General features: G+C 37.7%; 1 protein-coding gene across 2 annotated transcripts in view; it reads left to right on the forward strand.

The window, feature by feature from the left end:
* The window catches only part of LNX2 (ligand of numb-protein X 2), an 87,946-nt gene that overhangs the window by 30,773 nt on the left and 38,093 nt on the right, over window positions 1-19,080 (forward strand). For both annotated transcript variants that reach the window (XM_061171248.1, XM_061171247.1), the window contains exon 2: window positions 12,411-12,932. In XM_061171248.1, coding sequence (XP_061027231.1) covers window positions 12,526-12,932 — 407 coding nt within the window. In that variant the 5' untranslated portion in view covers window positions 12,411-12,525. The remainder of the gene's footprint in view (window positions 1-12,410; window positions 12,933-19,080) is intronic.

The raw sequence follows: 19,080 nt of genomic DNA on the forward strand, positions 1-19,080 counted from the left end.
ATTACATGAAAATTGACAACTTCTTTATGCCAGTAGACAACTAAAAGGCAAACAGGAGGAAAAGTAATTATAATAATGTGATAAAGGATTGTTATCGTAATATATTAAGTTCATATCAATTAAGAAAAACACTACTATTCAGTAGGAAAAAAGTGAGGCCACGGATCTAGAGGCACTTCACAAGAGTAAGGATAATAATCATAAATTTAATTTAGCTAGAATCAAAGAGATGCAAATTAAAGAAAAAATGAGATGTTATTTTTGTATTTTCAACTGTCAGATTTATAAATATTTAAAAAGAATAAAATTAACCAGGATTAGAACAGTTTGGGAGAAGTTAGCGTACTAGCATTGCTAGTAGGAATCAAAATTTTGTTCACCGTTTTGGAGAGCAGTTTAATGAAGTGAATCAGAAGACTTCTTTTCACTTGGCCCAACAATTTAAATTTTTTAGAGTTTGCCTAAAGGAAAAAATTGGACAGCTATCACAAAAGAGTGGTAAATAGTATGAGAACCAGAGCAGAGTGGTATAATTAAGGCAAGGGAGCAAAGAGTTTCAAGGCAAGAGGAGTTGGTGACGTTGCAGAGAGATCAAGCAGGGTTTGGAACTGAGACGTGACCATTAGATTTGGCAGCCAGTCACGACGACCATGACCACAGTAGAACCAGGCTCAGTGGCTGGTAGAGGTAGAAAGAAGCCCTTTTGGTCAGGAATCGGAGACTGCAAGCATGGTCTTATATTTCAGAAATATTGGAGGTGAAATGAAGGTGGGGGAAAGGGTAACAACTGTAGGAGAATATTTTGTTTTCATTGTTGTTGAAACATGAACTTTTTTATGCGGAAGGGAAAAGGTTAGAGGTTAAAGAAAGATGAGATAAATGACAAAGGTTGCCAAAGGAATGGAATATTGAGCCCAGGTGGAGGAGAAATTAGCCTTGAGACAGCAGAGGGAGAGGTCTGACGCAAGAAGAAAGGAATTAAGGATGTGTATAGATGCAAATGATAAACTTGTACATCTTTGCCTTTGTTAAATGTTGGGGGGATCACTATTAGAGTCTCAATTCCTCCCAGAATACAAAATTTCCCCCTTCCCATATTGCATAATTTCTCAAAAGAATTGTTCACGCTCTAATTCCTGTCTCCTGAACACTTTCCCAGGAAGCATTTGCTCTCACCAGTCCACCAAAACTCTGTGTCAAGGTCACTGGTGAGTGCCGTGTTGCTAAATCCAATGCTTAATTCTCAGTCCTAATCTTATTTCACTTGCCTGCCGGATCTGACACAGCTAATCATTCCCTCCTCGTTGAAATACTTTCTGTATTTGGTTTTTCCACACCACACTCTCCTGATCTGCTTCTTGCATGCTGACCACTCCTGCTCAGTTTGGTTCCTCCTTATCTCCCAGACCTTGTAATATTGAAATGCCGCAAGGCCCAGTCCTCAGCCCCCTTCTCTTCTACTTACAGTCGTCCACTCTCCTTTGGTGATCTTTCCCAATCGAATGGCTTTCTATTCTATACACCAGTGCTTCCTGAATTTATATCATCAGCCCAGTCCTCTCCCTTGAACTGGACTTGTATACTTAGCTGCCTGCCTACTCCGTGTGTCTACTTGGACGTCTAATAGGCATTTCAAATATAACCTGTTTGAACTTGGCCATACCCATTAAACCTACTCTCTTACAGACTATCACACCTCAAATATATTAATTCTATCTTTCTAATTCAGACTAAAAACCTTGGTGTCGTCCTTGGCTTCTCCCACCACCAGCAGCCCGTGCACACATTTTATTCATCAGCAAATCATACCAGTCTGCCTTCAAAATAGATGCAGAATTGAGTCACTATCTCAACTGTGTCCACCCTGGTTCAATCCACCATCATCTCTTGCTTATAATATTTCAGTAGGCTCTTGATTGCTTCTGCCTTTGACCCCTTAAGATTATTCTCAGTGTAGCAGCCAGAGCGATCCTGTTAGGATTCTTACACAGAGTAAACGCCAAAGTTCTATAGGGTTTAGTTAGCCCCCGTTACTGGTCTGATCCATTTCCTTCTCTCTGCTTTTTCATTTCATCTACACGGGCCTCCTGACTGTTCATTGAACATACCAGGCACGTTGTCAGCTCAGGGCCTTTATACTTATTATTTAATTTGTCTATAATAAACATTTTACACCAAATAACCGTGTGGATTTCTAGTTATGTCCTTTTGGTGTTAACTCAAGTGCCACCTTGATAGTGCGTTTTCCCCTGATCACCCTATTTAAAAAGCTAACCTCCCAGTATTTTATTTATTTTGTGTGTGTGTTGTCTATCTTCTCCCCCAGAATGTAAGCTTCACAAGGGGAGAGATTTTTGTTTTTGTTCAGGGCTGAACTCCTAGCCCTAGAACAGTGCCTGGCACATAGGAGATTCTCAGTAACACAGACGGATGGATGGATGGAAAAGAGGGAGGACAGGAGATTGAAAAGGAGGTCAGGTTTGAAGGTTAGGGAGATGAGTAATTAGTTTGCTCTTGAATATTTTGTTTGTAAAAGTTTCCTAGTGGAAATGTTAAAAAGGCAGGTAATAACTACATAACATGTAAAACCTGGGATTTTGTTTGCCTCAGTTTCTGAAACATGGGAAACTAATATAATTTAGGGTGCATTGTTGATCATCCTAATGATTTAACATAGTACAGCCCCTTATAATTTCTGGCTTTATAGTACATTTTATTTCCTGTCATGTAACATAGGCATTTATATTTTAAAGGGTTGTTTTATCTGTGATGTATCTGAATCTGGATAATGAGTTACATTATATGAGGATTTCTCTTTTAATTTTTCTCAGTATTAGAACTGTATTTAACTCAACTCATTTTTAATAAATTAGAAGGACCTCTGGCAACACACTAGAATCATTCTGGATAAATACCAAGGCTAACAAGGCTTTGGTCCCTACCCCTGACACTGTTGCCTGTGAGGCTGGTCTTGAGAAAGCACAAGGTCTGGCCATTCGGTGATGGTCCTTTGAGTCTGGTCCAGAGTCATTCTTGAGCTGATCATTTTTATATACATTAAATTATAACTGGGACAAATTGAGCATCTTAAATAATATCTGTTCTTTTAATTATCGGTGGCCCTAATTAGCTTGGAAAGCTGCAGCATTTAAATTTCTTATACCTTACTGATAGTTAAGATAATGAAGTCTGGGAATCTTAATTATTAGTAATACCACCACCATAAAACCTTTCCTGACCGTGGTTCAGTTCCACTTCATTTATTTTATTGTGTGGGCTTGATCACAGAGTAACAGTGTCCTGCTGATTTCTTTGCAGTTATTGAAGGAAGTAAGACTGAAAAGTTTGTTCTTTTTCTGTAGCTTTAGGTGTTTCTTGAATGGAAAAATATAAGTTTGAGTCTGGAGCAAAATCTGCCATCTAAAACATCTGTTTATACTACTGACAATTACCTATGCTTGCCTTTAAAAAAAAGCAGACAAACTAACCATATTAGTCCTTCAAATAGATGTAGCAGCATCTCCTAAATAGCACTTTAGGAGAACCAGTAAGAAAAGTAATTTTTGTCTTATAGCACTATAGTATCATACGTTGTCCACCGTAATAAAAATATGGAGATGTTCAATTATATATCTAGCCCTCCTCTCTTGTCCATACACTTGTCTGCAAAAAGAGAAATTTTCAGGTCGGGAACTTAAAAGAGTGTCCAGTACTATGAAGATCAAACAAACGAACAAAATCAAAAAACAAAAAAGAAACACACAAAAACCTCTCCTGATAAGCTTTGGATTTAGATCATTTTTATAGTTAATACAATGCTGGATAATAGTAAAGAAAAATGTTTGTTCTGTTTTGGGGGAAAAAAATGTGTGCTCAAAGCACATTTCTAGAATCATGGAATTGGGGGTCTATAAGTAACTTTAGAGTTTATCTGGTTTGGCCCACTGGTCTGTAGGTTCAGAGAGTGGAGTCTAGAGTGGGGAAGGGCTGAGCTGGTTGCTGGTCTCAGAGCCAAGAATCAGACACAGGCCTCCCGTGACCAGTCTCGTGAAAGGAGCTCGGGCCACCGATTAGCCCAGCTGTCTGTTCTTATCTACATCGTCCTTTACAGTCATTAATCTAGTCGTAAGTTTGTGTTTTAATGCCTTGTGGTTTGTAAGAGGTTTTTCTGGCAGTGTAACATTTTTAGCTTCATAGTAATCCTGTGCCATAAGCAAGATACTATTTCTAACATGAGGAAATTGAGATTTATAAACTTCTAATTGCTATGCCGCGTTATGGTGTCACATTGCTAGTGAGTGCGTGGCAGAGCCAAATTTTGAACCCACGGCCAGTGCTCTTTTTGATGCCCTTTACTTCCTTGGATAACTGGGAGTTAGCAGAGGGATTTTGATCCACAGTTATAGAAATTAGAAATTGAAAAGACCTTGAAAATAAGAATTTATCAATCACTTGAAAACAAATGTTTTCTAAATTTACTGTGCAAGAAGTTAAATATTTGAAAGGTTTCATCCTTTAGAAGAAAACAGATTATTTATTTAAATCAGAACCCTTGCCTTTGAATGTCATATAAAGAAGTATTAAAATTATATCCAGCAGGTGAACATGGCATGCAATAAAACTAAACCAATGAAAACTACTTCCCCTCACAACCCACCCAGCATTGTTAATGTATTGTGCAACTCTTATGAATTTGTGACATTCTTTAAGATGTTAGAAATTGCCCCATCTCGGCTGGCTGGTGAGGAGTGCTGCTGAGAAGAGGTCACGTGCTGTGGGAGTGTGTCTTTCCTGGAAGACCCCTTCCCACAGAAGCCTTTTCTTATTGGTGGAGGTCTGTCTGGGTATTTAGCTGTATGGAAATGTTTAGCATTCCATATGGTGTATTTCCTTTTTGAAATAGTTTTATATCAATTCTGGGGGTTTTTTTGTTTTTTTTTTTAAATTTATTTATTTTTGGCTGTGTTGGGTCTTCGTTTCTGTGCGAGGGCTTTCTCCAGTTGCGGCGAGCGGGGGCCACTCTTCATCGCGGTGCGTGTGCCTCTCACTATCGCGGCCTCTCTTGTTGCGGAGCACAGGCTCCAGACGCGCAGGCTCAGTAGTTGTGGCTCACGGGTCCAGTTGCTCCGTGGCATGTGGGATCTTCCCAGACCAGGGCTCGAACCTGTGTCCCCTGCATTGGCAGGCAGATTCTCAACCACTGCGCCACCAGGGAAGCCCCATCAATTCTATTTTTAAATTACTATAAGGTAACATAATTTAGTATTATTTTTAGAAGTATAACTCTAACTCTCTGAGCCTGCAGGAATTGAGTAGGTAATCCAGTTTGGTTTTTGCATTTAAAAAAAAAAAAGTTTTCATCATAGATTAGTGGTTCAAAATTAGAAAAACTAAAGTAGAAGGACATTTGAAATTTGTAAATTCTCTGCCAGCCACAATTTAACCTCCTTTTTATAAAATATTTAGGAGATTATTAAAGTTATCAAAAAACAATAACAGATGTCAGGACTAAAATGTAAATATAACATATCAGTAAATATTGTGTATAAAAAGATATAAAATCATGAGAATTTTGGAGCTAGATTTAAACTGTGTGTGTGTGTATGATGTGTGGTTTATTACTATTTAAGCAAAGCTGATAGTGTGTAGACAGGAAGCCTAGGCACCAGAATATCTATATAATACCAGCACCTCGTAGACACTGGATAAACATGTGGTGAATGAAAATGAATTGTGTAGTGACCTAGTTACCCAGCTGGCATGGAGCTCAGAGCCTAAGTTTCATAGCTTCTAGCATTTTTTTGCTTAGCTTACTAATTTTCTAGATTATTAAATAGGGTACATCTAACTACAAGTAGCATCTTAAGAATTTTTAAATGGTTTTTCAGATATTTCTACTTGGTAAAAAGGAATAGGAGACAAATTGCTAAGTGTGCTGAATTACACTTTTATGTAGACAGTGAGAGAATTATAAATAATAGATGTGGAATTGTTGGAAAACTGGTATTTGATCATTTTCCTCATGACATGCAATAGGAAATAAGTTTTGATTAATTTAAGAATAGAATTTATGTAAGGTCTCATTTAATATGCTTAATATTCCTGTACAGTGAAATATCCAGATATGCTTCTTCAGTGGGAGAAGGCTCTGGAGAAAGAGCTTCATTCCAGGAAAGACAGATTCTTCCAGTATGGGCTCACCTCCACATTTTGCCTTTTTCAGTTTTTGTCTTTTTTAAAAGTCTTGTTGGTTACTGACTGGTACTTCTTCTTGTGGAAGAGGGATGTCAGAACCCTTCAGTGCTCTGTACTACTTGTCCACGGGTGACCCAGGACCCTGTGTTTTCATTGGGTCCACAAGGTCAAAATTATTTTCCCAGTAACACTAAGACTTTACCTACCCTTTTCACCCTCATTCTCTCATGAGTGTTCAGTAGAGTTTTCCAGAGGAAACTTGACATGTGATCTCACAAAAGGTTGAAAGCAGAAACAGATTTGAGACTCCAGATTTGGAAAATACATTCTACATCAACAATGCTTCTCTCCGCACTATATATATTTTTATTTTGAAAAAAGTTATTTTTCTTAAAAATGTTAACATGTAATGGGTTTATCTTTTATTAACAAATAAATAAACATTTTAATTAATTTACTTAATTGCATTGTCATTTCAAGAATGTTATATACATGGAAAATATAACATGCAACCTTTTAGGGTCGGCTTTCTCGCTCAGCATAAGTCTTTGAGGTCCACCCCGGCTGGTGTGCACATCAGTAGTTCGTTCTTTTTTATTGCTGAGCTGTGTGGTGTGGATGTGCCATCATTTGTTTAACTGTTCACTTGTTGAAGGACAGTTGGGTTGTTTCTGGTTTGAGGCCATTACAAATAAAGCTGTACCGGTTTTTGTGCGAACGTTTTTATTTCTTTGGGATAAATGCCGGGGAGTGCAGTTGCTGGATTGTATGGTAGTTTTTTTTGTTTTCTGTTTTGTTTTTTTAAGAAACAGCCAAACTTGTCCAGGGTGGATAAAGGGATCCTTAGATGTAAAAGTTTGACAACCACTGTTTTATGCAAAGGTAGCTATGAAAGCAGATATGTAACATATACAATAAGAAAATTTTCTTGTGTTGATATCATTAAACAAAAAAACCCCTTTTTTTTCCCCTCAGACTTTTGAAGATTAAAGGAAGTAATATCTTATTCCTAGTTTGTCTATAATCATAGGGCAGGGTCCAGTATGTTGATTGCTTTGCAGTGCCACAAATTAATGTGCAAGGTTTTCTCGTATATTTACGTAGTTATATAATACATCTCAGGACTCTTATACATTTCAGGTTCCAGTATGAGCCTGAGAACTTTTTTTTTTAATTGCACAATATGTGCCAAGACCTGGGAATACAAGAAATAAAGAAGATACTGTCTTTACCGTAACCTCCAAGAGGTAAGGAGACAGATAAGCAAGCACGCAAATGTAGTAATTGATGAGATGAAGACGTGTGTAAAAAGCAGCAGGAACAGAAGGGAAAGAGGGGGCGAACCGGGAGCGGGAAGGAGGCTGATGGGATCTGACAGAGGGGGTGGAGGTGGAGCTAAGACTTACGGCGTGAGTAGGATTTTGCTGGGATGCATGGGGAGAGGTATCCTCAGACTCAGCACTGATGTGTCAGAGGAACCAGAGATGATCCCCATCTAACCATACTTTGGTGGTAACCCTTAGCTCATCTTCTTTTATCTGGGGCTGGATCTCCTAGTTTAGGGCCAGTGAGGACTCTTTCAGCCTGAGTCAAAAGTAACATTAAGAGAAATGATCTGAATAACATAGTTTGGGAGTGTGCAAATTAACTGTGAAAAACCGTAGCTCCTTCTGAGAGTCTTCAAGATGTAGCAGGATAGTCTTGTCTCATAGACCAGGAAAAGCAAGCACGTTAATCATAACTGGAGTTAGGTAGTAAACCGTCTTATAACTCCCTCTCCACTGCACTGATTATCTTTCAAGATGTTATCTTAAATGTGTTGTAATATTCCCAGCCAATTTATTTATTTTTTAAATGAGAGAAAGTATGAGACAACTGATTATTTATCTATCTATCTATCTATCTATTTTGGCTGCGCCACGCGACTCACAGGATCTTAGTCCCCGGATCAGGGATCGAACCCCAGGCCCTCGGTGGTGAAAGTGCAGAGTCCTAACCACTGGACCACCAGGGAATTCCCTCCCAGCCGATTTGATAGCATCCATCTGTTTACTGTTCCTGTTATATTACTGTTATATTAGCTACACGGATAATATAGCTTGTAAAGATACACATAATGCTACATTTTATTTTTATATTTTAGAATATTATTTAACTTGTATTTTAGTATTTCAAATTGTGTTAATAGAATGTCTGAAATCAAAATTAAACATGAGGGCTTCTCTGGTGGCTCAGTGGTTGAGAATCTGCCTGCCAATGCAGGGGACACGGGTTCAAGCCCTGGTCTGGGAAGATCCCACGTGCCGCGGAGCAACTAGGCCCGTGAGCCACAACTACTGAGCCTGCGCATCTGGAGCGTGTGCTCCGCAACAAGAGAGGCCGCGACAGTGAGAGGCCCGCACACCGCGATGAAGAGTGGCCCCACTTGCCGCAATTAGAGAAAGCCCTCGCACAGAAACGAAGACCCAACACAGCCATAAATAAATAAAATAAATAAATAAATAAAATTTTAAAAAAAATTAAACATGGGTATATCCTCCTGTATACATGAATGTATTTCTGGCCACCTAACTTTGGTCACCCAGTTGGTCATTCAGCATTTATTGAGCTTCTCCTCTGCTGGAGGTCCACCTCTTAAGGAGCTCACAGCTTCGGGGGAGGGACAGTAGTGTAAGAAGCCTTGTGAGCCGTTAGGAGTGGGCTTGCTCACAAAGTGGAAATCAAGTCACCTGCCGGAGCTGGGAGGAGAGGAGTGGGCTTGGGGATTGGAAAACAGGCGCAGGCTGCCTTCGTCTTTAAAAAATCCATACACTCAGGCTTTCATGAAGCACCGTTCCTCTTTCCTATAATTACTTAATTTACTATCGGGTTATTTTGAAACAAGAAAGAACTGGATTTATCTTCCTTCTCTCTTACTGAGTAATTATAAGTTGTGCAGCTTTGGGCAAATCATAAAATCTGTCTGAACATTTGTTTCTTTATCTTTAGTAATAGTAGTAATAGCGAACATTTATTCAGCACCTGTTAATGTGCCTGTTTATTCTCTGTATCACCCCTCTGAGATCGGCACTCTTACTACCCCCATTTTACACGTGAGGAGGAAACAGCCACAGAGAAATTCAGTCAGGCCACAGGGCTGGTAAGTGACTGAACAAGGACTTGAACCCTCACAGACTGGCTCCAGGGTGTGTGCTCTTAACTACTTAGACTGTATGGTCTTGAAACTGTTTAATCAATATTTATATGCACGTGTTAGTGATCTACCCGTGATAAATTTTCATTTAATGTTTGTGTCATGGTAACACAGAGGCATTTCAGGGCTGTTGATAATGCCGTTGTTATTTGGTATTTTAAATGGGAACGTGTTCTTTTTCCTCATGAACATATTTTGTGATAGGAAAATAATCAAAGTTATTTACAGATTCAGAAAATAGCTAAAATATAATAGTCTTAAGAGAAATGCTCCCTTAGTCATTATGTGGGAGGCCAGAATTGCAGTGTATATTCTTGAGAAAAAAATTAGGATAAGTACTATCACAAACAAAGAAGAGCAAGGGATATATGAATTTTCTTGCTAGTTGAGTAGGAAACAAGAGTCTGTGGACATTCTGTATTAAAATACCTAGAGACTGAAGTGGTCTATTTGCCTGAGGTAAATGATGTTTATCTCCATAATCTTACATACCTTGGACTGACAAAAGCTATGGTGCTCAGAGAGTGTAAGCCCCATGAGTTACAAAGTACGGGAAGTGTCTGCTGTCTTAATGCTGTACTGATAGTTTAGATCACAAGCTGCTATTATTATTTTATTAAGTTGTTTTTAAAAACACAGTTTATCTGACTCAGCCATGCCATCTGAATCTTGTCCCACCCCCTCATAATTCATGGCAGTTCTTGTTAAATCTCTTAAAATGTTAATATTGTTTTTCTGATAAATACTCCAAGTAAATAAAATAGCAAATATATATATATGATCGGAAGAGAATTTTATCACTGAAACAAATGCTAGCAGCATTAACATGGTGTCTGCCCTTTCTGATCTGGTACAGGACCCCGGTTTCAGAATCCCCCCGCTCTGAGTTCATTTTCTTGCCTCAGATGTTTCACCGGCTCACATTCCCGAATGTGCCGTGCACACTCAGGACGTGAAGAGGCCCTTGTCCGTGTTCCTCTCTGGCCAGGGCTTCCTGTCACAGCCCAGCAGCCGTGTTGTGTCCCCTCTTGAAAGTATTTCTGGCTACAAAGCCAAACTGAGTTAGATGCCAGCTGTCCTCTTTCTCTGCATTCACACAGCATCCGGTGCACAACTTTCTTAGAATATTTAGTTCATTGAGTTTTCACAATGGGCATTCTTTTTTTTTATTGGAGTATAGTTGATTTACGATGTTGTGTTAGTTTCAGGAGAAAATGTTTGCAGATAAAGCAACTGACAAGGGATTAATCTCTAAAATATACAAACAGCTCATGCAGCTCAGTATCAAAAAAACAAACAACCCAAGCAAAAAATGGGTCGAAGACCTAAATAGACATTTCTTCAAAGACAGACAGATGGCCAAAAAGCACATGAAAAGATGCTCAACATCACTAATTATCAGGGAAATGCAAATCAAAACTACAATGAGGTATCACCTCACACGGTCAGAATGGCCATCATCAAAAAATCTACAAACAATAAATGCTGCAGAGGGTGTGGAGAAAAGGGAATGCTCTTGCACTGTTGGCAGGAATATAAATTGATACAGCCACTATGGAGAACAGTATGGAGGTTCCTTAAAAAGCTAAAAATAGAACTACCATATGACCCAACAATGAGCTCTCTTAACTGTCCTCTCCCCACCTCCCTTATCTCCCTGTTCAGTGTTTGGCACATACCAGAGACTGTAAATATTCAGAATGAACATAGCTGCTGCCTTTGGAGGTGATTTTTTAACCCCTGGTGCTGCAGCAGCAGGAGGTATGGAAACGGTTATATGAGGGGAGCATTCCTTGCTAGCCCTGCACCAAACTGGAGCAGGCTGCTGTCTTAGAGGAGGCACGCGCGCGCGCACACACACACACACACACGCACACACACACACACGTGCACTCTGCTGCTCTGAGTAAGCCAGAAGCAATGGGAGTGTGGAATAATGTGAGCTGGGATGGACATTTATAACATGCCTTATCTGTTTAATTGAATTATAGTGGGTTTCTTTTTTTTCTTATTGAGAATACTTCTTTTTATTATACGGGTTTCATATACACAATTATTTAGGGAACATTTACAGGCAAGGAGTTCAATTCCAAAACTCCGTTTTCACCCACACACACTGTACTTCACACTCATCTTTGGGGTCAGCCCAACAGGAAAAAGACAAAGTTATTGCTTTGTGAACAGACAGCTTCAGTTAAATAAGAGTCTTCCAGAGTCCAGAACAGCGCTCAAGATCCTCTTGACTCTTAATACCCTGATGTACATATGAATAAAGCCTAAAGATGTGTCTTAGATTACCCTGTCACCTTTAAAAGTTAACATTAAAATTGAATCAGTGGGTTTTTTCTCTTAATGGCATAAAATAGTATTGAAGTTGTGGAGTTTGCAGAGATGTTATTTATGTATGCTGTGCAGATCTGTCTTTCTGCAATCTGTGTTATAGAGAGAGAATATTAAAGTCATACATATATATTTTGAAATCCAGTTTCTCCCAAACAGTATAGAGCAAAGGTCATTTTTTAAAGACACTGAATTATCCTTGAGACTACATTTCAAAGACACAGTCTTTGGGATGGCACTATAAATGTGTAACATCAGTCAGAAGCAGGGAACCATGACTGGGATGGCAAATGCAAATGTATTGCATTATATACCTCAAATTGCATTATTCGCATACTACGTAGATTAACTGGCGTTGAAACTACCATTAAGCAGTGAAGTATTGGGGGATTTCAGTCAGTAGAACAAATTGTTTCCTGTGTCACACCACGTATTAATATGACATCTTTGTTTTTAATCCTAAATTCTTTTTTCACCAAGAACTTGGCAAGGTAAGTCATCCTTAGCCAACAAGCAAATCAGTTAATGTCATTTTTATGTTTTTACGACTAATTTATTCCCTGATGTAAATTTTAATTTTTTACTAAAAAAGAAGTCAACATAGTAATATTATGTTGATTCTTTTAGCCTATGTTGATTGATAGTAATTACTTTTCTGGTTGTTTTGTTTTGTTTTGTCTAGTCTAGAAAAACAGACCTGGGTTTTAGTCAAATACATCACTGTCTTTTAAAGGAAATCAAACCTTTAACGGAAGTCTAATGTATGAAGATACAGAAACTGCTTCCGTTGATTCAAAATGGGAACGACAAACGATGAGATGGTGCCTGTGGAGCAGACCTCCTCCTCCTCCTTCAATCCTCTGTGTTTTGAATGCGGCCAGCAGCACTGGACACGAGAAAACCACTTATACAATTACCAGGACGAAGTGGATGACGACCTGGTCTGCCACATTTGCCTTCAGCCTCTGCTGCAGCCACTAGACACCCCCTGTGGGCATACCTTCTGCTGCAAGTGCCTCAGAAACTTCCTGCAAGAGAAGGATTTCTGTCCATTGGACCGGAAGAGACTCCACTTTAAGTTGTGTAAGAAGTCTAGCATTCTAGTTCATAAACTTCTGGACAAATTATTAGTTTTATGTCCGTTCTCTTCAGTGTGCCAAGATGTAGTGCAGCGCTGCGACCTGGAGGCACATCTTAAAAACAGGTGAGAGAGAGAGAGAGAAGCGACTCTAGGCTATAAAAAGGTGGCTCAAACAAATAAACCCGATACAAATGCCAAGGCATCAGTAAGTAAACAGACAAATCCCGCACAGGAGATACAACAAACAAGTTGCATGCAACCGTCATTTAATATTATTATTTATCAAAAACATGCATGTAAAAACTACAGTCAGGAAGTACCGTTTTACACTTATCAATATGAGGTTGTTATATAGTCACATGGTAGCAGGATATAATGATAGACTCTTTTTGCAAGGCAGTTTCTCAGTTTGTTTCAAAAACTGTAAATGTCAGTATCCTCTTATCTAGCTTATTATCCTAAGGAAATAGTCCAAAAGAAGGGAAAATTGTATATAAAGATGTTTGCTGCAACATTGTGCAGAGTTCAGTAAACTGGGGTCAATCTGATTACTTAACAGTAGGGGAAGGGTTAAAAATACAATAGTACATCAGTGCATCGGGATATCATGCAGCTGTTAAAAATTATAATATAGTTGCAACATGGAAATGGGTACAGGCACACCTCAGAGATGTTGCAGGTTCGGTTCCAGACCACCGCAGTAAAGTGAATATCAAATAGCGCAACACAGCAGGTCACACGAATTTTTTGGTTTCCCGGTGCATATGAAAGTTCTGTTTTACGCTGTACTGTAGTCTAGTAAGGGTGCGATAGCATTAGGTCTAAAAATTTACATACCTTGATTGAAAAATACTTTATTGCTAGGAAATGCTAACCATCATCTGATGACACACAGGGTTGCCACAAACCTTCAATTTGTAAAAAATGCAGTCTGTGAAGGGCAATAAAGGGAAGTGCAATAAAATGAGGTCTGCCTGTATCTGTGATTTTATCCGCTAAGATCTTGTAAAATTCTGTGTTCAAGAACTTGACCGAACAAGAACTAGGGGTTGGAAACTTTAAAACATTTAGTGGGGATTTTTATTCTACTGACAAAAGCTTTTTAAAAGGTTAATCTATTTGGCTGATTGTTTAGTGAGTTTTATCGTTTGACTTTGATAAAAGACTTGATCTTTAAAATTGTTTCTACCCTTAAGAAGGGTTAAAATTCATCTCTTTTGGAGATAGAATCACATAAAATGACCAAAATAAATGTACTGATTTCTAAATTTTATAGGACAGCCACTTGTGCAGTGTAAATCTGCAGTAATCTTGATTGCTATGAAAAACAATGCTTAGCAGAATATATTGGACTTAGAAATAACAGTATAAGTCTGGTATAGAACAGCTTGTCATTATACGCACACATGAAATCATGAATTGAATCTAATCTTATCCCCTCACTTTACGAATCAGGAAACTGAGTCACAAAGATTTGGAGATAGGTAATGGCAGGGTTAGACTTAAACTTCAGTATTCCTGCTTACCGTTCTAACATACCATGCTGACCTTACCCAGGGTGAATCATGTTCTCTGCTGTTATGTGGTAGTAAAAGTTTCATATACACGCGAGTATACATGTTCATTCTGTTCCTAAATATCAGTGTTATAAAGTGAGTGTACTCATTAGAAATAATTTAGATTTATGAGAAAGAATGAGATGTTATTAAAATATCAGAAACGTGAAGATTTATAGAGAAATTGCTTAAACTTAAGCTGCACTGTCTAAAAATAAGAGCCAAGAAAAAAGAGTAGGATAGATGTATAGACTTTTGAAAATGCAAGAGTCTTAAGTTTTTGTGTGTCTTTGGTCAGAAGCAGGCATAGAATCTGAACACGATAACAGAGACTTCCTGGAGATTGACACCAAACTGCTGAATCTACTATCTGGGTCAGGCCTAGTTGTAGCTGAGGTTGAAGAAGATTTTAGGCTTTTCCTGTTTCTTTCAGTAGAACTAGTCTCTTTCAGAGATAAGTTTCTTTTGTGACTCTTTTATGAACATCAGTTTTGGGGTATTATAGGAACTGAACAAAGTCTCAATTCAGTTAAGTATTTTGATAGCAGTGAGATAAAAATTACACAATTATTTTAGGAATATTTACTTAACTAAAATGCATATAAGAACTTAATATGTAGTCGAAGTATCAGTATTTTCTATCAAGCTGTTTATGTTGATGATATAAAAACTTGGGAATTGCAGACTATCCCTTCATTTATAGTTTGATAAAAGCTAAGCAATTATGTCCAGTTGAAAGTTCTATTTTCCAAGTGTGCTTATTAATATTTGAGCTACTAATTTAATCATTTCCAAAGTGTCTTAGGCCTGTGTTGTGAAAGATACATTGAAAAAGGTGAATGATTTGAAAAGGTGAGGTGACTTGCTTGATGTAAGCAGCTAAGAGTGACTATTGATTATAAAAATTAGAAAGTTGACACTCATCTAATGTTTGTTCAATTTAATTGTTAATCCATGTTTTAGTTATCTATTGCTGAGAAACCAACCACTCCAAATATAGTGACATAAAACAGTGAGTGCTTGATTCTGCTCATGGATTCTGTGAGTCAGGGATTCAGACAGGGCACAGCAGGGGTGGCTCATCTCTGTTCTGTCCAATCTGGGCCACAGCTGGGAAGAACGAAAGCCCAGGACTGCAGCAATTGCAACTGAAGAATTTACTTCCAAGACGGCAGCTTCATTCACATGTCTGGCACCTTGATGGAGGTCCACTAGAGGCATGGGCTCAGCTAGGACTTGTCCACAGGAGAGCCTATGGGTGGCCTCTCCAGCACAGTGGCCTCAGGGTATTTTAAGTTCTTACATGGGTTCCAGTAAATAAGGCAAGAAGCTGCATGGCCTTGTATGCTCTAGCCTTAAAGTCACATAGCATCCCTTATGCTGTAGTCACATAACTGCCCAGATTCAAGGGGAGGGGAACTAAGCTTCACTTTGTGGGAAGAGGACAAAAAATTTGTAGCCAGGTAAAAGCAACACAAACTAGCAATAAGAGTGATGTCATGAGACACAGAATTACGATTATTTTAATTATTAGTAGAAATACAGCATTAGGAATAGTTGTTAAATCTGGTAATTTTGAGTTTAAATTACCTTCCCTATTTGAACTTAAGAAATCTGCTTCAGTATGAGAACAGCTGACGTTTGTTTTCTCCTATGGCTAAAAGTAAAACATTTATGAAAGATGACTGTGTTTTAAAATAAAATGACTAGTTATTAACTGATTATATATTAGAAAAACAATGAAGAATTTTAAAAGATGTGGGAAAGTGCTCATCTTTGAAAGGAGAACTAAAGCCCTTAAGAAATATTCTATATATTGTATGACTCCTGGAACATTGTAGTAATTGCTTTCAGAAATTTTGCCAAGCAGCATCAACTATAAAGCATTCCTCCTCCCTCTCTACCCCTCATCCCTGCCTCATCCTCAGCAATCTAACATCTTACGCTAATTGTAAGTGATAATTCTGGGGTTTTTTGTTTTTGTCGTTGTTAAATTGAGCATTTGTGCCCTGGTTTATGGCAAAATTCAGAACCATTTTTCTTTTCCTCTTAAAACTTAGAGTTTAACAGTATTCTAAAAAGTTTGTACAATATAGAGAAAACCTTTAAAGAAGTTTTTTTCTATGCTGAGAGCTTTTCTAGTTCATCAAATGGTTTTGAAGCCTTTAAGGGTCAGGGTAGGCTGAGACAAGATTGCTCTTTCAAATTCACATTTTAACTTGGAGAGAAGTTTGTGTTTGACACATTCTCACCAGCATTTTTTTCTCCTATATAATGTAAAAAGCAGATATATATTTGTAAATCATGTATCCGGTAAGAGTCTAGTATCCAGAATATATAAAGAATTCCTACAACTCAACAAAAAGTCAAGTAATCCAATTTAGGTGGTCAAAGGATTTGGATAGATATTTCTCCAAAGAAGATATTTAAATGGCCCATAAGCACATGAACAAATGCTTAACATCATTAGTCCATTTTTAAAATGGAGTGTTTGTCTTTTTGTAAGTTGTAAGCAGTCTCTATATATTCTGGCCCTTATTAAATATATGATTTGCAAATATTTTTTCTTGTTCTATCAGTTGTCTTTTTCATTTTCCTGTGCCCTTTGAAGGACAAACAAGTTTAATTTTATGAAGTCCATTTTATCTATTTTTTTCTTTGCTTGTACTTTTGGTGTCATAGCTAAAAAACCACTGCCTAATCCAAGGTCATGAAGCTTTACACCTATGTTTCCTTCTAAGACCTTTATGGTTTTAGCTCTTACATTTGGGTCTTTGATCCATTTTGAATTAATTGTTATTGGAGAACATGTGTACAATTTAATACTTTAAATTTTATTGAGGCTTTAAAAAATATTAATTAATTAATTAATGATTTTGGCCATGCCGAGCGGAATGCGGGTTCTTAGTTCCCAGACCAGGGATGGAACCCGGGCCCCCTGCAGTGGAAGTGCAGAGTCCTAACCACTGGACCGCCAGGGACGTCACTACTGAGGCTTGTTTTCAATGGCCTAGCACACAGTCTATCTTGGAAAATACTCCGTTTTGTACACAAGAAGAATGCGTGTTCTGCTATTGATGGGTGGAATGTTCTATAGATTTCTGTTAGGTCTAGTTGATTTATAATATTGTTAAAAGTCTCTTTTCTTGTCCTTATGTCTAGTTGTTCTATCCATTATTGAAAGTGGGATATTGAAGGCTTAGACTATTAGTTTTGAATTGTCTATTCTTCCTCTAATTCTGTCATTTTTGGCTTCATGTACTTTGAGGGCCTGCTGTTAATTGTGTTTATGTTTATAATTGTTATAGTTTTGTGGTAAATCAAACCTTTTCGTTATGGTAGAATGTTCTTTGTCACTAGAAACAATTTTTGTCTTCAAGTCTATTTGTCTGAAATTAGTATACCCATTCAGCTCTCTTTATGTTAATGTTTGCATAGTATATCTTTTTCCTCTCCTTTTAATTTTGACCTATTGGTGTCTTTGAAATGTGTCTCTTGCAGACGGCATATAGTTGGATCCTGTTTGTCTTTTTCATCCATTCTGCCAATCACTGGCTTTTGATTGGAGTGTTTAATTCATTTATACTTGATGTAATTACTGATAAGGTAGAATTTATGTCTGCCATTTTGTTATTTGTTTCCATGTGTCATTTCTTTTTTGTTTCTCTAAAGGTTAATCCATTTCTTCCCTTTTTTTCTTTTTTTGTTAAATAGATATTTTCAAGTATGCCATTTTAATTCCTTTGTCATTTCTGTTCATATCTATTTTTTTAATTATTTTCTTAGTAGTTGCCTTGGGGATTGCAATTAACATATTAATTTTCAACAGTCTAGTTCAGATTAATACTGACTTGATTTCACCAGTACACACAAAATTAGCTCATATATACCTTCATTCCTTTCCACATCCTTTGTGCTGTTATTGTTATACAAATTACATCTTTACGCATTACAAGCCCATCTAAACAGAATTATAATTATTGCTTTGCACAGGGTTGTCTTTTAAACAAAATAGGACCAAAAAGGAGTTATAAACCAAAAAGCACTTTAATGCTGTCTTATATTTATCTATGTAGTTACCTTTACCAGTGGTCTTTATTTCTTTATGTGGATTTGAGTTACTGTCTAAGGTCCTTTCATATCAGCCTAAAGGATTTCTTTTAGTATTTCTTATAGGGCAAGTCTGCTAGCAACAGACTCTTTGTTTTCATTTATCTGGGAATGTCTTAATTTCTCCTGTTTTTGAAGGATAGTTTTGCTAGATATAGTCTCCTTGGTTGACAGTCTTTTTTCAGCACTCTGAGTATATGCTATCCACAGCCTCCTGTTCTCCATAGCTTCTGAAGAGAAGTCAGGCGGCAGTCTTACTGAGGGTCACTTCTTTGTGATGAGGTACTTCACTCTTGCTGTTTTCAGCATTCATCAAACTTGAAAAGATTTTGGTCAGTATGTCTTCAAATATTCTTTCTGCCCTAATGTCTCTGTCTCCTTATGGGACTCCCATTCTGCATATGTTAATACTCTTGATGGTGTCTCACAGGACCTAGAGGCTTTATCCTTTCTGTTCATTCTTTTTCTTTCTATTCCTCAGACTGGATAATCTCAGTTGACCTACCTTTAAGTTCACTGATTCTTTCTTTTACCTGTTCAAATCTCCTGTGAATTCTTCTAGTGAATTCTTCATTTCATTTATTGTACTTATAATAAATGTACTT

The sequence above is a fragment of the Eubalaena glacialis genome, chromosome 16 (genome assembly GCF_028564815.1).
Source record: "Eubalaena glacialis isolate mEubGla1 chromosome 16, mEubGla1.1.hap2.+ XY, whole genome shotgun sequence".
Classification (NCBI taxonomy): domain Eukaryota; kingdom Metazoa; phylum Chordata; class Mammalia; order Artiodactyla; family Balaenidae; genus Eubalaena; species Eubalaena glacialis.